Source organism: Dermacentor variabilis, chromosome 2 (genome assembly GCF_050947875.1).
Source record: "Dermacentor variabilis isolate Ectoservices chromosome 2, ASM5094787v1, whole genome shotgun sequence".
In the NCBI taxonomy this organism is placed as follows: domain Eukaryota; kingdom Metazoa; phylum Arthropoda; class Arachnida; order Ixodida; family Ixodidae; genus Dermacentor; species Dermacentor variabilis.
In genome coordinates, this window is record NC_134569.1 from 53,452,006 (window position 1) to 53,474,352 (window position 22,347).

Here is a 22,347-nt window from a genome sequence, read left to right on the forward strand (position 1 = left end):
CATGATTAATTTTTTTTTAATTGCAGTTTGGCGTCACTGATGGTGATGGAAACCTGAGCCTGTGGCAAGTCAGCATGACATCTACAAATGCCAAGCCCTTTTTTGTAAGTGTCTCGTTTTGCTGTCTCTTGTGAATCCGACCACTCTACTTACATTAGTAGTTTCTTTCACTGTATTAGTTTGAAGGCACCTCAGGAAAAAAATGGTCAGTTTAAATGAGCCATTATTTCCACGAAAAAAAATAAATAAATAATGAATAAATAAAGCATGAAGAGGGGATGGATAGACGAGAGAGACAACATGAGTGTTTGTTTCATCCATTCATTTCATCCCTGTCCTGCTTGTGCTATTATTTTACTACAGATTACCGGCTCAGCCAGATGGCCATTCCTCTAGACCTTTTGTGCATTTATGCACATTATGTAAACAACTAAAATTTCATGTTCTAAATGAGGTCTCTTGCATTATGCATATTTTCTTTATTGATTTATTTATAAGTACCTTACAGGCCTTTGAGAAGGCATTGTGTAAGGAGGGAAGTACATTAACATATGCGTAAGGAATTAGGAAGCAAAAAAGAAAAAAACTAACATCAGTACAATGAAACCACATTCTTCAGCCACTGCTGCGTACACTAGATCAAAGTGTGACAACTGAAGAAGCATTCTTTTCTCACTTGTTCATTATGGTGAAGTGTGTAGTGCTGCATTTGCATAGTCTTTTAATTGGATCTGCTACAACTTTTATTCGATTACATGACTGTTAATCACTCAGCTACATGCATTCTGCAATGTGCATGAAGGCTTTGCCACTATGCACAATACAGCATATTAATGGTATGTATGAAACTTGTGCTTCAGATTCAAGTGTTCAGTGTCGTTTTGAAAATCTCAGGTATGCCATGAAACTTTGATTCTGTGTCCCGTTTCTCTTGCACCTTTGATTTGTTCACCTGTGTTCAGTAAATATTTCAGGGCTTTCTCGTCTAAGTAAGGTGCACTCCATTATGTACATAACAGCATTGATCAGTAACCTTCAACAAAAAGCATGAAGTGGGAAGGGTTTGCGTCACATTCCTGAGTGTGGTCATGTCACTCTGGTGTCATTGCATTTGACACAGAGAGTGAAAAAGCAAGTACTAGTTAAGCAGGTGAGGAATATTTTTATCTTTTTTTTAATAAAAGAAAGGAAAGAAAACCCTAGCTGAAGCCATGCTGAAGCAATAAAAAACGTTAGACTACATGGGTAAATAGGGCAGTACCCAATGTCTCTCAGCAGTGCAAAGGATAGTAAGACATTCTTCGAGTTACCTGGAAAACCTTTGGTTGGGTCCATTAAAGGATTCATAAAATGGCAACTGCTGCAAAATGTTGAGTTGCTAGCAGTACAATCTCAAAAATACGTAAGACAGGTGGCCTATCAAATCAGCTGTACCGTGACCAAAGAGTGACAGTGCGGTGAGGGCAAATATAGCCATAACCTACGGATGGTCCCTCATGTTCTCTCTCCTTGAGAAGCAAGTGCGGCAAAATTTTGTGAGCAGTTTACCAAGTCTAAAGTTTGCAGGTGCAGCGCAGCATGAATACTTTTCAACAACTCGTGAATTCAATGTGGCCTTCCCGCTGCCTTTTCTTGCAGAGTGCATCGTGCCACACGAAGCAAGCCAGTGACTTTGCCTTTGTGAGCTCAACTAGTCTGATTGCCACAGCGGGCCACTCTACAGAAAACCGCAATGTCTGCTTGTGGGACACACTGCTTCCCCAACGCAAGGCGCTGGTTGCCTGTAAGTATTCTCCTCCCAACTGCCTGTAGTTGGACAGGACGAGGCGGGTACTGTAGACTTAGGTTGGGGTCGCCTAATTGTCTGCAAGTAAGATTTCTGTGATGCTAATGCATTAATGATGATTGCCATATCAAGGATGACTAGTAGCAGCGTACATTGCATTGTGCTTGTCATGTCAGCTTTAGTGAAGATGGTGTGTTGGGCTGTTTCATGCTGCCAGCTAGAATGTACAGGTGTTGCTTTGGGAGCACTGAAGCTGATTTAACTTGTGAAGTAGCAGTACATTTTTTTAGAGCTTCTCATTATTACTGCATACTTCTGCAGCATCAACAATGCCTTTGCGTTAATTTTCTAGGTTGAGTCTTCAGTTGTTTAGGTTATGAGGAACTCATTATGAAGAACCCTACATGCCTTGTTTGTTCTGAAATGCGTTGAAATTTTTACTTTTCCCAGAGTTATTAACATTTGAATGTGACTTTCACTATGCACATACTATCTTAAAATGTAATTTAAAAATTATGAAATCCAGCTTTTCCAATTCAGAGTTTGTTTCATTTTCATTTACAGAGCCAACTTACATTAAGCTTTGTATTTTGAAACCTCCAGCAACAACATTTTTCTATTTCAGCCTTTTCTTGTCATGAGCATGGCAGTTCTGCAGTGGTGTTTGCACCACAAAACCAGCTCCTAATTTCAGCTGGCAAGAAAGGAGATGTCTGTATCCTTTCCATCTCATTTTCATCTGGAGGTGTCTTTATGGTCTTTTTCAACCTTTGAATAATTTTGAACATGGTGCTTGTTCTTTACAACTTTTTTTCAGAGTATGCTTCAAAACAGTAATTCAAAATAGTGTTCCATTATGTTGTATTGTCTATTCTTTATTTTTTAAAACTTAGTGGGCTATGACATTCTGCCACTGAGTTTGAGGTTGCTAGTTTAGTTTCCAGCCTCAACAGTTGTCTTCCAAAAGGTGCAGCATACGTACAAAAATGATAATGTACTTATTCGCAGATTTAGGTGCACATTAAATAAACGCCCAAGTGCTCAAACTTAATCCCGAGCCCTCCACTAATGTTTATCATAGCTTGCTGAACAGCTTTGAGCAATAAAATTTTAAATATCTATGTAACCTTAATTGCCATAATGCAATGCAAGATTAAAAGCCTCATGTTGGCATGCTCACAATTTTTAATTAAGTGCATCATGCTGATTTGAATGTTGTCCAAAGAACAGCTACATACAGCAGTGACAGCCACGGGATTGGAGAAACAGGCATGGTGAGCTGTCCTTGCACTATGTCTATTATAATTTCCAACTGCCTGATAATGGTGCAATCTAACGAGGTTGTGCCCTCTCCCTACTAGCAGTTATGTGCCTCATTCCACAGTGTGCATGGACGCAAATATATGTGCAAGTATATAGCGTAATCTGGTGCATCGCTGTTTACAAGCTTCAGTTTGGTGATAACCCCTTGACTTGGTCACCAACAGTCATATTTGACATGCGGCAACGGCAGCTGCGCCACAAGTTTCAGGCACATGAAACAGCCATCAAGTGCCTTGCCATGGATCCTCGGGAAGAATACTATATCACTGGGTCAGCTGATGGGGACATAAAGGTATAGCTGTTTTGTCATATATTATTGTTATATAGCATACGTCACTGTGCACCGGGTGTAAGCTGCTTGAAATGTTTCACTTAAGCACTCCGCATGGTCACACAGCTCTGTGCCCTGATGATAAATGAACTGAAGAGCTCTCTGGAAAGTCTGATGCAAGGCACTCGGGAACGAGATAGCATTTTAGTGCAAAATTTTGCTTCCTTAGAATGCCTGCGGCAATAAAGATAGTTGATTGTGATTGACGGCCGAAATAACTGTGTAAGTATCTTGTGCAGTAAATTTTAATTCATCAGTCTTAATTTAGAACCTTCATTCAGCATCAAATGTGTTTGAAAGTCTAAAGAATGGTTCACATATTTTAAACAATTCACTTATCTAATCTGTGCTAGTGACTTGTTACAATTCATCAATGTGTTACAACTTATGTGTCTGCTGTATATGTCTAGCATTCAGCTAAATTTAACCATGTAACCATGAAGGGTCAGTGAACGCAAAATGTATAAGAGAGCTAAGACAGCGATTAGGGGAGTCCTGGAACAGCTAGCCTATGTGCTCTCTGATGTGAAGAGCCTGGTGAGGCAGAGGTCAAGCCAGCCTGGCACCCAAGCTGTCTTTGCATTTGTCTTATTTGTGCCCGTTTTGTCTACCATCCCAATAAAAACGAGATACAGATAGTGGGGTTGGGGGTGGAACTCAGGCCAAGGTCCTTGCCGTCTTCTCTCTGTGGCCACTGCGATTCACTGTGCAAGATTACCAATTCTAAAGCAGGATCATATCCACCTAGTAATATTTTCTACATTGTTTGTTGGAGCTCTATATCTGGATATTATGATTAAGGTTTCATTCTGTTCACATTCAGATATCAAATGCACTATCTTTAATTCCTGCATAGTCACATAGCCATGTGGCATGCCTTCGCCATATACTGTTTTCCTAAAGCTTCATTATCCTGCATATCAGGCAAAACTATAATGTTCAAAAACAAAATCCGTAGTTATGTAGCCTGTTTCCAGAATGAACATATTTATTTAACCGCACATTTGCAAGAAAACAGGCAAGTTTGACTCTACCGGAAAGATATGGTGAAAGTTCCCCTGGAACAGTATATGTACTGGAAAAAAAACTTCTTTGTGTGGAAATAAAAACAGAAACAAGTAGGCTGAATTTTGGGAAAAACTGAAGATCTTTAACCATGTATATGTTTCATAGTGTAGAATGTGATAGTTAAGTTCGAATGTACAAAAGAAAAATAATAAGTACAAGTCTTCCTGTAGTAAAAAAATTGTGAATAATTATTAAGAGGGGCAAGCCCATGAGGATTGAAACAATGTTGTTACGGCAAAACAATGACAAGTGAGTGAGTGGAATAGATAGTGCTCGCATACTAAAATGGCACTTGGGATAAAAATTAGTCCTGATCACATGTGTGATACATTACAGTTGTGTTGGATGTACACTATGCTTAGGCACTATAGCACAGTCATCTTGAGTAGCGTCACAGCAATAAAACAGTATGCATTAGCAGAGTGAAGATGGTGTGTTAGGGACCCTAAAACAATTTTGTACAAACGTACCAAGTCATTAGGGTAGGTCCTGATCATTAAGTGACTTATTTAAGCACTATGCGTAAAGCGTGCAATTCATTATGAAGTTTTAAAAATTTGCATCGATGCACATTCGAGTTTTCAGCCACACCCTCACAATTGACATAGCTCAAATTGACGATATTTGGGCAAGTTATGCAGTTGGCTACCCAGGTCGCGGCATCCATAATTTTTCCAACTTTATGGCAAACAAATGTTGTTTGTAATAGTTGGAATGTTGGTTAATTTGTTTCTATAGAAAAAGAAAAGTAATAGAAAGAGAATACACAGCAACACTTTATCACTACACTACAGTAAAGGTTAAGGATATGAGTGCCTTCTCTAATACATAGTAACACAAGATATCTTGTTCAACGTTTGTTTTGGTGCTCAAGCATAATATCCATTTCAGCATTCATGTGGCATAATACCACTAACAGCTTCTATGAGAGCAAAACTAGGTATGCCACTTGGCAAGCAGAGCTAAGCTTGCCATACCACCAGTAGCTATTTGCATTTGAATATTAAGCTATCATGGCAAAGAAACTGTGTGAAAGTGAGACAGCATAAAGACAGATATGTAGTCCTGTCAACAGTCTTTTGTCGTCTTCATCTTGCTTGTCAAGAACTACCTTATGTGTGCTCTGTGCTGCAGAATATTGAGCTTCGACTGGCCATGTCATTTATGAAAACCAGTACAACTGCTGCTGGTTCTACTTCTGTACAAGGAGTTAGTTTACAATCAAAATTTATGCAATGCACTGGCTATATCACATAATCAGCATTGATGTCCGATTCTGGGGCAACGGCGCAAGCCTGAGCACTCATCTCCAACAATGACTGGCAAGCCAAGCAGTAGTGTTTATATACTGTTCATATTTAATTTCTTTTTCATAATAAATCTATTTGCTGCCTTCTTGTTGCATTGATCTTCAATGTTGGACAGACTTTTGGTAGTTGAGAATGTGGCATACATTTAATTGAGCTTCACTTTTACGCTTGCAGGTCTGGGGTTTGCCAGTTCATGTGCTGCTGTATGCCTTCCCCAGCGAGCACTCTCGGAGTACACTGTTCCGGAACATTGGCATGGGTGTGACACACCTGCTGACCGATGCCAAGGGCCGGTTGTACTCGTGTGGCGCAGACGGTTCCATGAAAATGCGCCAGCTTCCCGACCGTGATGCTGTGGTAGCCAGCTTCATCTAGCACAGCATCCCACTGTTTCATGTTGCTTCTTTGTCCCTGCACCTTTCAACGTCCAACCTTTTGCTGCATGCAGAGTGACAGGAGCGCAAGTCGTGTGGCTTTGCGACTGTTACAACTGGTATCGCTGGAAATAGTTAATTGCTACAATTACGTATCCAGGTTTTACCACCCCCTGGTCTTGTGTGTCCTTGCGAGCCCCTATAGTTTTTGCAGCAATGGAGCAACGGGAACCAGTGATTTGCCGAGGGCTAGTTTCCTATAAGAAGCCATCTCGGTGCTCTTTGTGAACTCGTGTTCCTTCTTTTGTTTTTCTGTGCCCTTATAAGTATACATACCCGTGTTGTTGAATGTGCAGTGTAGCTGTGATAAATTTTCCCCACTTCCCTTTTAAGTCACATTTGCCACATGGTCTTATTCCGAGTGACATTCCTCTCAACGTGTAAAACCAGGGCACAGCTTCAATGGGGGAGATGAAGCGAGTCTTGGAGATACGTTTGTTTTATGCAAATTATACACTGGCTGTTGATTGCTTGGTTAGCCATTGTGCGTGGTAGGAGCGTGGAAGCTGTTCAATTGCTAGTCGAAATCAGCGGTTGTGGTTTTTCTCCCCTACTGCAGACAAAGCTGAAATGTTTAAATCAAATACGCGCAGTCATTAGTGTAGAGAGCTAAAGCATGTTTGTATATATGTATTTATGACATAAATTTTTGCTTATGCCATTTTGTTCTACTTAGCCTTATTTTTTAGAAGAGACTATAGAGGTGGTGATGATGGAATGTGCAACTCGTGTCTGAAATAAAAAGTTACAGTGGGCATGTGTTTCGTACTTCCATTAATAAAATTTCACAGCATGCATACAGTGAGAGTTTTTCTTTAATGTTATTTTACACCAGCTCACCAGAGTCTGTGGGAAAATAAACATCAGAACAATAGTTCTACGACTTCAACGGTGAAATGATGACCACTTTGTCCATAAATCCCAACCACAGAACAATGAAGACGAGAGCAACAGCACAGATGTTGACACTTGTGAAGGTCGACGCACAGTGAAGCACAACACTTAGACTGAAGTTTCCAGAGCAGCATCTCTGCTGTTATCATCTTCCACAGATGCAAGAGTAGATGGTCGGCAGCTAGCTAGTGGCTCAGTCACTGGCCTCCCATTGTTGCCTGGAAGGATTGCGTCCGGCAATGGAGGAGTCGTTGAAGACAAGAAGTTGACATTTGGAGACTCGCTACTCTTGTGTGGCTGCCTCACATCCTTGCGCCGAGGTGTGGTCTTTTCCCGAGAGGGTAGGCTACAGTAATGGCGAGATGTGAAAAACCACTTCTTTCCAGATGAAAGGTGTGCGGCACCATTCTTACCTTGACTTCAGTTGCTCTAGGATGCCCATGAATGCAAAGTAGTGTTCGTGTGTGAACTCCTGTAAAGGTTATAAAGAACAAATTTGGCAAGTTAAAGATTGTGTTAGAAGGCAGCGTTATCAAATTTTAACACATTCCTACTGTCCCTATCATGAAATGCAAGAGCCTGAAAGGATATTTTCTTGCGGGTGAATGTAAGCACCACTCTTAGTCTAGTTAACAGTTGTCAACATCTAAGCAACTTTTCACCTCAAACAACAATACCATTATGAAAAGATAGTAATAGCTACAGATATACTGGAATAGAATGAGAATCAACTGCATCATTGAAGATGAACTTGTACACTTCATGAGGTAAAATGTGCTCAAAAGCTTAATTTTACATTTGCTAGTGTACGAGACTAATGAAAGCAGATTACCTACTTTATGCTGCCAGTGTTGGAAAACGCAACAAATGTAACCCCAGTTTGCAACTGATCATAGGAAATAGCTCCCACCTTTGGACTGTGTCGAGCATGTTCATACAAGTCCAGAAACTTGTGTATGATGCGAGGATCACAGTTTGCAAACGGTCCCCCATGAACTTGGCGCAGAAGGAAAACTCGAACATCTTGCCCTGGTTTGCGAACCCGTGTCTTGTCGATTCCTCCAAGATGCTCCTCTGGTGTCAAAACATTGCGGACAGTTCTCTCTCTCAATATATTGGCATGACATTGACGTATGTGGAGGAAGCCTCGTTACATAATCGACTGCAATGCGCACGATTTATTTACCTAGTTCCGAAAGCTTGTCCACAACACCCATGCGAAGCAAATGCTGCGGTTGCACTGCAATTGAAAGTGCATAGATGCGACTTATGCGAACATCACGCGCATGAAGCAAGTAGTTGACAAATAACAAGCGTCGCAGTGATTACCTTGGGATAGGTCGCTGTCAGATGAAAGGCACTCGTTTGGCTTGAGAAGTGTAGGCTCGTATGCTATGTCTTTTATAATTAGCAGCCGCCTATCAACTTCATCTTTCAGCGACTGCAAAACGACGTCGTCACAGTGAGACAACAATAAACGAGGACCTATGAAATACACGTAATGTGCGCATGCTTAACGTGATACACTTGCCTTAGATACACCATGGCCAATTGGCACGTGAGGGCTGTGCTTTGACTTGAGGGTGAATCGCATTATCTGCCTCTTGGCGAATATAAACAGGAGGAGGAATGTCTGAAGAAGGGGGGAAAAAGCGCCAATTCATGCGCGTAGACATTTCAACGGATCACGCATCACTTACCAGGACACCTAATGCAATACAGATAATTATAGCAACTCCAGAGAGTCGATCAGCCATTTTCGCATTTCACTGAGCATGCTCACATGATCGAAGAGGTGCGGCGTGCGGCTTCACTCACGAGAGTTTGTTTGCAATAAGTAGAATAAGGAACCAGCTTCTGCGTGGAGTACGGACTACGGAGAGCCAAGATTGCTGCTGATCTCGATACCGTTTGACTGACGAGTCCAACGAAATGCAATACATTACCACACGACATTAAGTAGCTTTGCTTTTTGGCTTGGAATTTCTGAGCACTGTCACTTCGTTCACTGCATAAAGTCAATTCAGTTCACTTCTTGAATGTAGAAACGTTTCGGTTTCGAGTTTCGCAGAAGGTTTGCGGTCCCTGCGTGCGTCCGATTGGTTCCGCTTGTTGTATTTTGCCAGCGGCTTGTGACACGTGATCACGTTGCTTTTTGTTGTCTGATACCGCCCCAAAATGGCAGACAGCGACTCGGAGAGGACTCCGAACGACGAGAAAATAATAACGCCAGTGCAGCTAGGACCGCGGGTAGTGACCATTTGCAAGACCGAAACGGGATTTGGCTTCAATGTGCGCGGTCAAGTGAGTGAAGGTGGTCCTTTGAAGAGTATCAACGGCGAACTTTACGCGCCCCTGCAGCATGTCAGCGCTGTGCTTGAAGGCGGTGCTGCCGAGGAGGCTGGCATTCGACGCGGCGACAGGATCTTGGAAGTGTACGCATCGTATTGTGCTGTTTTGTTGGTGTCTACCGTTCTCGCTGAGCTGAAATTAAGCTCCCTTCACTTCGTGTCTCGCGCGCCAGTGGTTGACATCCGTGGATGACAAAACGAAGCTCAACTTCGGTAGAGTTTAGTTAGGCTTAATATTTTTCCGTGTTTTCTGTGCCACTGCTGTTTTTAGCCTGTTTGCGTGCGGACTGCTCCGTCAAAAGGTGCTTGACCAGACCAAAAACCTAACTTCCTGTGGCCATTTAGGTATAAACACTGTATCAGCGAATCTCTCACCACTGTGACAGCGATCGACTTGACAAGTTGTAGCAGCTGACGCAAAAAAGACGATGCCGTGAAGCGTTATTTTCACGTGAATGGCACTATGAGCAAGTCAATAAGATTCTGTGCTTGGCACAAAGTGAGAGTTAAGCGCGAGCATAGGGGGGGGGGGGGGGATGTCGGAGGCGTACTTTGGTTGCGAGCCTATCAAGAAGCAGCTCGCTCGAGTCATGTCCTTGTCATTCTAATCCACTTGCGGAGCACTGATCTGTTTTGCATTGCCTTCTAGCAATGGGGTTAACGTAGAAGGAGCAACACACAAGCAGGTCGTGGACCTCATCAAGTCTGGCGGAGACAAGCTTACTCTAACAGTCATATCAGTCACAGCTCAGGTATGTCAAAGCACGTATGTGATGTAGTTGCGCACAGCAGCTACGATTTGGAACACAAGTCGCGCTCTAAAGCGCCCTCTTTGCTTGCTAAGAGCCGGGCATAATGTAGAGGCTGCTTTCTCCCATTGCCAGGAAGCCGAGCGCCTTGAACCCAGCGATGACTCTTCAGGAGTGTCATACATTGACTACAGTGAAAAGCGTTCCTTACCAATCTCAATCCCGGACTACAACTGGCTCGACAGGTCTAATGACAAATTCGTGGTGAGTGTACATCCCGCACTCATTCTTTACTGTTGCGTAAGATGGGTATATATCATGTATTTAAAAAAAAAAGCAGCTTGTATATGTTCACGGAAACGGGATATAGGGCAGATTTGCACTCAGTTCGGGCTTGTGTGTCTGTGCGTATCCTTTGATGTTTGACGTAATAGTTCTGTGGAAGCCTGCAAGGTGGAAAGAAGTAATTAAGGGAAAATGAGACATCCACCTAATCGTAGCAATTGCTACAAAGGAAACCCATAGGGGTTCCTCAAAAAGTTTGAAGAAAAATTCCTGTACCGGGGCTCGAACCCGGGACCACCGCCTTTTCGAGGCAGCCGCTCTACCATCTGAGCTAACCAGGCGGCCAGCAGATGGCAGGGCGAAGTCGAATTTGTCGACAACTCGAAGCAAAGGCAAGTGTTTGACACAATAGTTCTGTGGAAGCCCCCAAGGTGGAGAAAAGTAATTAAGGGAAACTGAGACATATGATTGGGTGAATGTCTCATTTTTTCTTAATTACTTCTCCCCACCTTGCAAGCTTTCACAGAACTATTACGTCACTCTTGCCTTTGCGTCGAGTTGACAAATTCGACTTTGCCCTGCTAGCTTCCTGGTTAGCTCAGATGGTAGAGCTGCTGCCCCGGAAAGACGGAGGTCCCGGGTTCGAGTCCCAGACCAGGACAAATTTTTCTTCAACTGTGAGGCTTTTCTTTCGAGGAACCCGTATGGGTTTCCTTTGTAGCAAATGCTACGATTGGGTGGATGTCTCATTTTCCCTTAATTATCTTTTGATTGCTGCTATTTATTGCTATCAAATGACCACTAGGTGCAGTAAAATCTTGCCTGTTCTAGCAATTTTGACTTAAGAACCTCTGGGAAGTGAACAAAGTGTCCATTATTACTAATTTTTGTCTCCGCGCTTATGCCTAAAACAGACAAGGGAATTGTCTGCTGCTGACATTGTGACAGGTTTGGTCAAACCCACACCTGTAACACTACTGAACAGCAGCTTGTGCATGTGGATTGAATTTGGGATTCTATGATGACCACAGCACACATTTTGTTTCGTCTTTGCTTGCTGTGATTTGCCAGGCAGTTGTGCAGTCCCTTGAAAAGCATGAAGCACTGTTCAGAGCAAGTGTTTTTTCACAAAAATGTCATTTAATATTAAATAATAACACAGCTGTGCAGGACAGAGCTCATGGTGCCAATTGTACAGCATTCTTCACAACTGCATCATCATTCCTTTTCTTTGTGTGTGCTTCATTACAGCACAAGAAAAAAAGTGCACCAACTGAGTGGAACACCTTTCATAATTTTGCTGAGCAAGACATTGTCATCAGTTAGCAATACAATTCATATAATGTAAAATGTGTGTTTGCTGCACAAGAAGTAAATGAATTATGTCACTGCATTTACACATGACCTAACAAGAGTTTGGGGCTCTGCAATAAGCAGTGAAATGCAAAATGATAGGTGTTACCTGAAGATGTGGAATGATGGCAACATGGATGAGAGATCAAATGCAGCTAAATGATATGTTGATTGAGACGAAGAAAAAAAAAAAGTGAACAAGCATAAAATGCTTAGTCAGGTAACTGGTTGTCTATTCCAAGTAACAGAATGGTTGCTGAGGAAAGGGTAACATGGTCACAGGCTTCAGATAATTGGCTGGAATGACGATATTACAAAATTTTCACATAGCAGGGGTGAATGGATCTTCGTGAAAGGTCGTTGCCTCTCAGTGAACCAAAATTGGCTGATATGAAATGAATTTAGAGCCTCGGTGCATTATATGAATGCCTGAGTGCAGCTGTTGCAAACGAGTATCGCCATTTCAAGTCTCAGTGTATGTTAAAGGGACACTAAAGGCAAATACTAAGTCGACATGGACTGTTTAAGTACCGTTCCAGAAACCTCGCAATGCTTGTTTGGCAGCAAGAAAATACTTGGTTTGCGAGAAAATTGCATCTGAAGGGTCCCAATGCCCTTTTCGAAATTCAGATTTCCCGCCACCCAACTGGGGGAGTGGTGACGTTGCATAAGCCATCACCACCCTTTGCTGCTGTCATTGAGTAAAAACCCCGCCCGACAGGCAGCACTACAGAGCCAACACAGAGGGGTGGATTCGCCGCAGCAGCTGCTTTTTGGTCAAGTGGCGCAGACCGTTTGAACATCCCGCGACATCACATGGAAGTTGAATTCTCTGCTACTTGCAGTTTGTGCGAGTTTTGTGAGCCAGCAAAACCAGCGCAGCACTACGTGATAACAAAACTAGTGAAACGTGAACGCATGGGCAGCGCGGTGTCGAGTGAAAATGAAGCCTTGCAATGGCTCACGTCGTCGTCAAGGGTATTTTCAATGATTTCTTTTTTCTCAAGAATGAAATAGAACTAAACAAGTAGCATTTTATTTTCTCTTATAATGTAACACAAGAATGTTTTTTGCAACGAATGATTCAGTACTAGTGACGAAATTTAACTGAGGAGTGCTTTCATCATTGGGCAAGTGCTTGAGTGTCCTGGGGGAGTCTCTAGCCATGTCCTGCATTTGCCTCAATTTCCTGATTATTAAGGCTCTGTTAGGGACAATATTGATGCCTTAGAGATTCTCAAGCACTAATCTGCCACTTTAGCTTGACTTAATATTTGCCTTTAGTGTGCCTCTAATGTCTGTGTTTGTACCAATGTGAGTTCATACCTCTACCATGCTGCATGAAAATAATTCAAGGCATCTCTTTCATCTTCATTTTTGTTCACTGAAGAAGAGCTGAATGCATTGAAAAACTACAGGTCGTTTTTACTCAGGCCACCAAACACTCCATATTTGGAATCATTCGATTCATTGTTGAAGTGAGCTTTTCTCCAATGAAACTGAAGCTAGCTGCAGCTGCCGCACAGCAACATACTTAACGACCCCATTTGCCAATACACTTTGTTACTTTCTCCTCCATAATCAACTCCCTCCTGCTTTTGCTATCCCATGTAATCTGAAATACAGGGTTTGATAATATCCCATTTGGTCTAGAAAGTGCCGCGATGAAAAAAAAAGAGAATGCCTACCAAGAACTAAAAAAGCGTTTAGCAAAAAAATTAAAAAGCATTTGGGCTCCCACACGAGAGCCTTGTTTGCAATCTCAGCACAGATTGCAAATAAGGCAGGAGTGCGGGAGCTGAAATGTCTTAAATTTATCATGAAATGTTGTTTACTCCTTGGTTGGCATTCTCTTTTCATCACCCCATGTAATCTGTGCTGTTATCTACCAGTAGTACAGCAAAACACTGGACAAAATCAGCTCATCCATAGCATTGCAAGAATTTGAAAAGTATCATTGACAAGCTCAGCTTGTCCATGGCCCAGGAGGGTTAGACTGCCACGCTATTAACTTAAGGGTAATAACCCCCCCCTTTTTTTTTTTTTTTTTGCTGAATATGTTGATTTGTAGACGTATTCAATTTGTTATGTAAACACAGCTAAATTGCACTAGAATATTCTGTTTGCAATACGCTATGTAAAATGCATTTGTGGCAAGCTTTTTCTTGCCACAAATGTATTCAGTTTCATGATACTGTATGGGGAAATAGGGTTGTAAAGATGGAATATTTTTAATTTTAAGAATTATCATGAAGGAGAGAGAAGGGTGTCTGACAGTGAGTCTTGTACAGGCATTTCTAGCACTGAAAAGGCAGTGGATGACTGCTTACTGTCCAGTTTTCTGTGGTATGGCTACACTTTGTGCAGTGTTGTTAATGTTAGGCTGGTGAAACTGGTCATTGTGGCACATCTTTGTAGTTACGTGTAAAAAATATTTACAAGTCTTCACTATCAGATAATGATAAATAGCCGGGCAAAGGAACAAGAGTTCAGGATCGCCAGTTGGCCTCTAGAGTTTGTGAAGGTGTATGTTTATCTAGGTCAATTAATCACAGGGAACCCTGATCATGAGAAAGAAAGTCACAGAATAAAAATGGGTTGTGTCGCGTACGGCAGACATTTCCAGCTCCTGACTGGAAGCTTACCATTATCATTGAAAAGGAAGGTGTACAATCAGTGCATTTTACCAGTGCTGACATATGTGGCAGAGACTTGGAGACTGACAAAGAAGCTTGAGAACAAGTTAAGGACCGCGCAAGGAGTGATGGAACGAAGATTGCTAGACATAATATTAAGAGACAGAAAGAGAGCGGTTTGGATCAGAGAGCAAACGGGTATAGACGATATTCTAATTTACATCAAGAGAAAGAAATGGAGCTGGTTAGGTCATGTAATGCGCAGGTTAGGTAACCGTTGGACCATTAGAGTTACAGAATGCGGGTATCAAGAAAAGGGAAACGCAATCGAGGACGACAAAAGACTAGGTGGAGCAATGAAATTAGGAAATTCGTTGGCGCTAGTTGGAATCGGTTGGTGCTGGACAGGGGTAATTGGAGATTGCAGGGAGAGGCCTTCGTCCTGCAGTGGACATAAAGCAGGCTGATGATGATGATGATGATTATGGCTATCAGATCATCTTTTTCAAGCAAGACTTTATTAGGGTTCAACTCTACTTTTGTCGTGGACAGCTCTTGTATTTATCTATCACTTATTAGTAAACATATAATAATCTCTATATTCGTGATAGATCATTGTGTGTGCGCCATATAATCAAGTATATTTTTAAGAAAATGAAGTTGTGGTAAAGTTGCCAGTTTTATCTTGTTGACTGTACAAGGCACATGTCTTGTGTGAACTGCTGGTAGTTCTGCGAGTTTGTTGCTAATTTTCTGCAAGAAGTTGTGTTCGCTTGTCTCATGATACAAACTGCTTTGTAGGTGTACAACATTTACATGGCTGGAAGGCACCTGTGTTCACGGCGCTACCGAGAGTTCTCAGTTCTTCACATGAACCTCAAGAAGGAGTTTCCAGACTTTGCCTTCCCCAAGCTCCCAGGCAAATGGCCATTTTCACTGTCAGATCAGCAGCTGGATTCACGAAGGAGAGGCCTTGAACAGTACCTGGAAAAAGGTGTGGCTTAGTCAGCATCCAGTGTGTTGCATGTTGTATTGTGCAGCTGCATAATGTTCATATTGTCAGAAGACGCTGCTCCTTCTTATCCTTAAGGGGACGCTAAACCAAAACAGTAAGTCAGTTTTGATGGAAGTGTTTCTTCACCACTCTATTTACAGTGATTCTGGGGTAAGAGTTTGATTACTGAAAGAGAAAATGAAGGCTAAACTTCCATTACTTTTAATTTCAAGTTGAAACTCCAGCACAGGATTGTTATTGTGAAGTTATGGATTTCAAACCATATTCTTGTATTTGGGCCATTGTGGTGTAGTAAATGTTCATGAAATGCTCCGTGTTCAGTGTTTGGCTCCTTTAGAATACAGTGATATCAGTAACTATTGAAAAAAATTTCACTGGCCTCGTGGAGATGCCATTGAAATTCATGAAATCACAGCGAACTGGTGTGGGAACATCAAGGCAGTGGTGTCACCCATCTTTTGTTTTTGCATTTTTCTGGCTTATCAAGCCTCCTTTCATATGTAAGAGTGGCTTTTTTCGTATGGCAGAAACGCAATCTACTAATGCAGCTCATCTTAATTTTTTGTTTTATTGGGCACTTAAGGGACACTCATGTAGCATGCATTAGGTGCACGTTAAGGAACCCCAGATGGTCAAAATTAATCCGGAGTCTCCCGCTACATCATGTCTCATAATCATATCGTTGTTTTTGCATATAAAACCCCAGAATTAATATTTTTTTTAATTTCCTAGCTGAATTTTTGTGACCAGGCATTCCTTGATGTCTGCTTTAAAGGCGTTTAAGGGGAGATGCTTCTCAAGCAACTCTTCATCGCATGAATCAGGCAGGAGTCACACTGAAGTGTAGTGTCAACTGTAGTTTCAGAGGCAGCACTGTCCTACATTTGTTGATGCTTAGGCCGTTTGTGAACATGAGGTTTACAGTCTTTGTTAAAATGTTACAGTAGTATTGATAAAGTAAGCTAAACCATTGATAGGGTGTTAGTATTCTATCATTTCTTTGTGTGGGAGAGTAGTCATTTTGACTGCATCTGTAAGTTTGTGTTAATAAAGCAGGTTTTATTTTTCCGTCCAGTTTGTGCAGTTCGAGTCATCGCTGAGAGTGACACTATGCAGGATTTTCTCACAGACATGGATGACGAACATGTGAGTGTTGGCGGCTGCTTCTTTTTCACTTTTCAGATTTCTTGTGTCACTGCCATTTAACATCTCATTTTCAATGGGATTAGCATTCTTAGGATACCTCAGGCATTTTTCGGTATATATGAAGCTAACCTCCTTCGTGCCAGCATTTGTCACTGTTCCTAGTCTAGGGTGTAGAGCAGCTAGCTGGCTGCTGTGCTGAGGCAACTGGCTTTGAAACAAACTGTCGGACATCTTTTAGTGTGATTAGCATTTTTTGGGAACTTCACCTACTTTGTGGTATGTATGTTTGTCTTTGTCTAACCTTCTTCATGCCAACTTGGGTCACTGTATATGGGTCACTGGGTGTGTGGGTTTGGCTATGTGGGGTTCTTCAATAAAAGAAAATCCTGAAAAATTTATTTCGTGTTTGGGCAGAGTCGAACCCACATCAGATACGTTTAGACAAGTGATGCACGGACTTCACAGCGGAGCCACTAGATGTCACAGCGTGTCCAGAGGGAAGTGCAAGGGTGGAGCCCGGCTGCAGTACACACCCCATATGTGACATGTTTTAGTGGTGGCAATACGGTGTGTCATTACATTACTTCACTGATAATTGCATTATTGTTGACAGACTTCCTGAGATCATTTCTGCCGGAATATTTTGTTGACGCTGATCGCTGATGGTGAATGTCGACATTAGTGCAAATAGCATTAATGCAACGTTGAAACACACCACATTGCCACTGCCAAAAGACGCCGTGTAAGAGGCGTACGGAGCCAGGCTTCTCTCTTGTGCTTCTCTCTGGGCACGCAGCACCATCGGTGCTGCTGCGAAATCCATGCGTGGCACATGAGTGAAGATTATATACAGACAATTCTCTGAATATATATGTTGCGGGTTCTATTTCGCCCATGATCAAAGAAAATTCTTTTTATTACTATTATATATATATATATATATATATTTGTGAGTGTGTGTGTGTCATGGAAGAGCAGCACATAACCAGTGAAAACACTTAGTCCGTAGGACACCCGAATCATGTGCTTTGAAAACAAATAGGACATCTGCCGGACGCCCAGTTTTGGATATCTTGCCATGGATGTCCTAAGGTTATCCCACAAGGACCTTTTTCGGCATACGCATGAGTATTTGTCCTCCAAGAGGCTTTGTTTCTGCACTTCCTCGTAACACAGTTATGTTTTCTCACATGTTCAAATTACAATCTGAACCTGTCATGTCTGCAGCTCCTCTGTATGTTGTACTTTACGATTATTCTGGTGCAATTTACTTTGGAAACTTCAGTACAGTAAAACCTCGTTAAACCATACCTGCTTAAACAGTAGTTTCGCTTTAAAAGCAGTAAAGTCAATTCCCCGACTCAGCGGCCATGGAACATAATGTGTTTTGTATCCGCATAAACCGTACCAGCTTATTGCATGCATATCAGTTTACATGTAGTGTTTCCACTTTTCGTCGCACACACACGACGGTGCATCGTCTCCATCAGGCTGCCCGGCAAAACAACAAGCCTCAGAGATCAGAACGGCCTCCAAGTGCTCTGTGTGTTTGCGCGTGAAGCCACATCAACATCATTTCAGTGCCATGCTAGAGAGCATTGTGGCGTCGTGCAAGGCTCGCATCATGCCAAAGCTTGGATAAAAAAGACGGTGGTTGCTCAGCATAGAAGAAAAATTAGACATTGTTCGTGCTATTGAACGTCACATGAAGTCGGCATTAGCACGTGACAGGGATCTACTGCTGACTACAGTGTGTGGCATTTGGAATGCGAAGAAGTTGCTCCTCAATGCTGCTGCGACCGCGAGATGTCGGCTACGAGGTTCGACTTCTTACCATCGTTGCCTGTGTTGTTGCCGAAGTGTCGACTAGTGACCGTGATGAGGACGACACGGAAAGCGACAGCACGGGCGATTCAGGCCCGACAGTGGCAGAAACTGTGCATTACATCAGCCTCATGAATGCAACCTTCGTGACGAGAACAGCACCCCGCAATGACAAAGGCGCGCCACGACTTCTGCAGCGCTACCGCCCGCGTGCATGGAGAATATGCAACGCCAATGAGGAATCTACCATGCAAGCATTTGCCGCGAAGAGGGGGCTGGCTGAAAAGCTGGCTCGCAGCTTCAGTAAGTTTGAGGCTGCTGTCGTCGCTCCTAGGCCGCCGCGGCATGAAACAAAAATAACGCTTTTGTCGCGCGAAGTGAATAAATACTGCATTTTTTTTTTCCCTTTCATCGCACTCTGAGTTCCGTTTTTGACATGTAAGTGCGCGATTTCATGCTATTTCAGTTAAGCAGTACTACTGTTTAGTACATACTTTCTCCGAGCTCTGGCCAACTACGGTTTAATGAGGTTTCACTGTAGTTGTATAAGCCACTTGTGTTTGGCAAAAGGCCTAGTAGAATATTGAGTATGCTGCACTACCACACACGTTTGTGTCCGCGTAACATGTGCGCACAATGTATCTTGCCCATTGCATCTGTCACTCAGCATGTGCTGCAACCATAATGGGCGCTGTGCAAAAGGCCTTGGCATGTGTCTTTAAAATGTACGCAGCATGTCCCCATGATTTCCCTCGCGGACATGCAAGGAGTGTCCACAGGACATGAAACGTGTAGCCAAACGGTCATGTAAGGGATGTCCGCAGGGCCTATTCGACGAATTCTTGGGATATCCATGTCGTGTCAATGAATTTTCATTGGATATCCCTAGGATGTCATTGTTGTCATTGGGAAGTAGGTCCATAGCTGGTTTCAAATCCAGTTCTTTCAACGCAGCCACTCAATGCTCTACCCATTCGACCACAGACTACCCAGCGACACAAACTGGAAATTGTGTGAAGTCTCCTAAAAATGCTAATCCCATTAATATGTTAGTGCTCTTAGGAGGAATTAAGTAATTGAAATGGGCACTTGTGCTTTGTTTGTCTTTCTGGAAGTGGCTGTAACAGTTATGTTGCAAGAACTAATCTGAAATCTGTCTGCACAGCACTTCTCACGGAAGAGCGAACACATGAAATTGACACCTTTCAAAAAACATAAGTGCAAGGGAGACACATGCCAGTATACTGCATTGTAAGCCCTTGGAAGTACAAATTATGCAAGCATGTTTATTTTGTTTGTGCACATGGCTAAACATCCTATTCTTTGTTCTTGGCTGTGAATGAAGGGTGGCAGTACGTCACTGGTGGACATCAAAGTGCTACTTCCTGACCGGACAACTATTGTGGTGAAAGTGCGCAAGAACAGCACCACTGAGGAGGTATGATGCTTTCTGTCCTTCATTGGTACTGCTATAACTTTTCTTTGAATACAAAATTCAGACATGATTTCTGGTATCTTAGAGGAGGGTTTCAACAAGTACAAATTAACTACCTTTCATGTTTGTGTCATTTCATTGGTATTTAACAAGGTAGTGTATATTATATAGTTACTTTTTTAGCCACGGCTTGCTAATTGTTATGCAGAATTCTGCTCCTAACAATTTATGCAACTGCAGTGAATAGCACTTTTTGCTCCCTGCTTTTTCTGTGGAAATAGTGCTACATTGTCATATGGGTGGCATCTTTGCCACTGTTCACGTTAATGATCACATTGCCACATGTGAAAGAGATCTTTCTTTGCACATTTGGTTCCTGGAGCTCTTTCCATGTTGGTCCTGAAAGAGAAAGCAGCTTGAACGAAAAGTTTTCACTAACGAATTAAAATTATATGTTTGACATCATGGATTTTGTACGGAACCTCTTTAGCTCAGCTAGTGGATTGCAACCTGGCATTTCATTATACGTACATGTTGTGCAGGTGTATCAAGCAGTTGTGGAAAAGGCGGGCTTGCCGCAGGAAGTTTGGCGCTACTTTGCACTGTTTGAGATTGTGGAGTACGGCTTCGAGCGCCGGCTGGGCCCCAACGAGTTCCCGCACAACCTGTACATCCAGAACTACTCTACGGCCACGTCCACCTGTTTGCTGGTGCGCAAGTGGTTGTTCACCACGCAGCTGGAGGAGACACTCGCCCAGGCCTATCCCTTGGCTGCTACATTCTTCTTCTGGCAGGTGGGTGCTGCTGTCAAGTCAGTCAGTTTCGCCTTGACAGATTGTCAGTACATTGTATGAACCTTTAATCCTCCACGAAAGATACGTAAAAAATACCTGTAGGAAATGTTTCCTTTTCTTTCAAATGTGCTAAATACACTAAAAATAAGGATATTCAGTTAAAGGGCCCCGCACCAGGTCTGGCCATTTTACGCTGACAAGCGCAGGGCATACAATGCGCAATAACAATTGTGTCTGCAAAGCATTACATCACTACACACCACAGAGATCAGAAATTTCAAACCGAATGCCGTTTTCCTTTCTCCTCACGGCCACCATGCTCCAAGCTGGAGGATGATGTGCTAGTGCGCCTATGTACACATGGTTGTGCTGTGACATCGCTCGTGGTCCCACTTGGCAGTGGAGCTCGCCTCCTGAAATCATGGGTTCGTGGCACTGAAATATTTCTAGCTCGGCTAATTATTAGCCGATAAAGAACTTTTGCAGCAGAGCACTCCCTAGAAGACACATAACTTCCAGCATATAACCAAAATTTGCTATGGGCCCTGGTGAGGGCTGCTTTAGAAGCAAAAATATTTTGCAGGGAAATTTGCAGCAACAGGTTTAGAGGGTTAGACAGGATGCCTGCCAACAGGGCAAACCAGGGATATTGAATAGTCTGGATATACTCAGGCAAAACTTCATGAACTTGTTTCTATCAGGGAAACTTAGCTGTAATTTTATTGTAAGGGAACGAAAGTCGCAGTAATGCTGGCTCGAGTTACATAAAGGGATCATAATGAATCGTCGTTGATGCCGTGGTGGCGGCTGGAGGAGTTGCCAGTGTAGAGTCAACGACCAACTTTTCAGATGCCCAATAATTCGGACGGCTTCATTGCACCACCACGTACCCCATAGAGTGTTATGACTGAGGGCTCAATCCCATCGCTCGTGATCCGTTGTCAAGGTTGGAGTCGGGCATGAATTAGAAGGTAGCTGGCCCATGCCGACGTCCAACTTATCCACGCTGAGGACGTTGATGAAGGGAAGGACTGCTTCTCATCGAGAACGAGGAATATGGGTTTATTTACAGTATTTATATCAGTCTAACATGACTGTTTGGGAAAGTACATCAGTCTAACATGACTGCTTGAGAGAAAGTGTCCTGAGCAGCTGCACAACAGCGGTTTTTAAACACTCAGTCCTTTCCTGATACAAGGTGATGCGAACGTTCGTTTAGTCATCGCAAACTAGCCGCCTCCCCACGGCACGGTTTACACACACACACGCACACATGCATACACACACGTGTTTACGGTCTGAAACCGACACCACACGAATTTAATTGAACTCAGAGCCGTTCTGGGTAGCGCGTTGTCTTGCGTCTCGGTCGGTGCGTGGGAAGGAGTGTTTGTCAGCGTTGTCGCGGCAGCTCCCCCGCCCGTGGGAGATCAGGTCCGCTTTGTCGTGTTGCGCATAAAGCCTGCTTCGTCGAACTCCTTCAGTCACAACGCATCCTAGCTGAACCGACGGAGAGTGGAGGGTGCGCGTATTGTTATCGACACAGTCGACTTTGCCATGCCGTGACTAGAGGTTGGCGGCGATGCTCCCGAGATGTTGCTTCCACAGTCGCA

At 42.9% G+C, this 22,347-nt stretch overlaps 3 protein-coding genes across 14 annotated transcripts in view; 2 read left to right on the forward strand and 1 right to left on the reverse strand.

Moving 5' to 3' along the window:
• Positions 1-7,007, forward strand: part of Rbcn-3A (rabconnectin-3 alpha) — a 184,406-nt gene extending 177,399 nt beyond the window's left edge. For all 10 annotated transcript variants that reach the window (XM_075680510.1, XM_075680519.1, XM_075680514.1 and 7 more), the window contains 5 exons: positions 27-104; positions 1,639-1,783; positions 2,412-2,501; positions 3,274-3,401; positions 5,993-7,007. In XM_075680510.1, coding sequence (XP_075536625.1) covers positions 27-104; positions 1,639-1,783; positions 2,412-2,501; positions 3,274-3,401; positions 5,993-6,193 — 642 coding nt within the window. In that variant the 3' untranslated portion in view covers positions 6,194-7,007. The remainder of the gene's footprint in view (positions 1-26; positions 105-1,638; positions 1,784-2,411; positions 2,502-3,273; positions 3,402-5,992) is intronic.
• Positions 7,008-7,049: 42 nt separating this feature from the next.
• Positions 7,050-9,240, reverse strand: LOC142571858 (protein C1orf43 homolog). 3 transcript variants are annotated; one of them, XM_075680527.1, is made up of 7 exons: positions 8,965-9,240; positions 8,678-8,779; positions 8,476-8,587; positions 8,333-8,386; positions 8,057-8,220; positions 7,560-7,618; positions 7,050-7,492 (listed from the first exon to the last, which is right to left on the reverse strand). In XM_075680527.1, the coding sequence occupies exons 1-7, from the start codon at positions 9,100-9,102 to the stop codon at positions 7,255-7,257; spliced, it is 867 nt and encodes a 288-aa protein (XP_075536642.1). In that variant the 5' UTR covers positions 9,103-9,240; the 3' UTR covers positions 7,050-7,254. The 3 variants fall into 3 exon arrangements, with proteins under 3 accessions (XP_075536642.1, XP_075536643.1, XP_075536644.1); XM_075680528.1 differs by having other exon boundaries at positions 8,847-9,093; XM_075680529.1 differs by having other exon boundaries at positions 8,930-9,092.
• A 53-nt stretch (positions 9,241-9,293) lies between these two features.
• Positions 9,294-22,347, forward strand: part of Snx27 (sorting nexin 27) — a 33,036-nt gene continuing 19,982 nt past the window's right edge. The window contains exons 1-7 of the mRNA XM_075680526.1: positions 9,294-9,581; positions 10,147-10,249; positions 10,382-10,510; positions 15,322-15,514; positions 16,611-16,681; positions 19,851-19,943; positions 20,483-20,734. Of these exons, the coding sequence (XP_075536641.1) occupies positions 9,325-9,581; positions 10,147-10,249; positions 10,382-10,510; positions 15,322-15,514; positions 16,611-16,681; positions 19,851-19,943; positions 20,483-20,734 (1,098 nt within the window). The 5' untranslated portion in view covers positions 9,294-9,324. The remainder of the gene's footprint in view (positions 9,582-10,146; positions 10,250-10,381; positions 10,511-15,321; positions 15,515-16,610; positions 16,682-19,850; positions 19,944-20,482; positions 20,735-22,347) is intronic.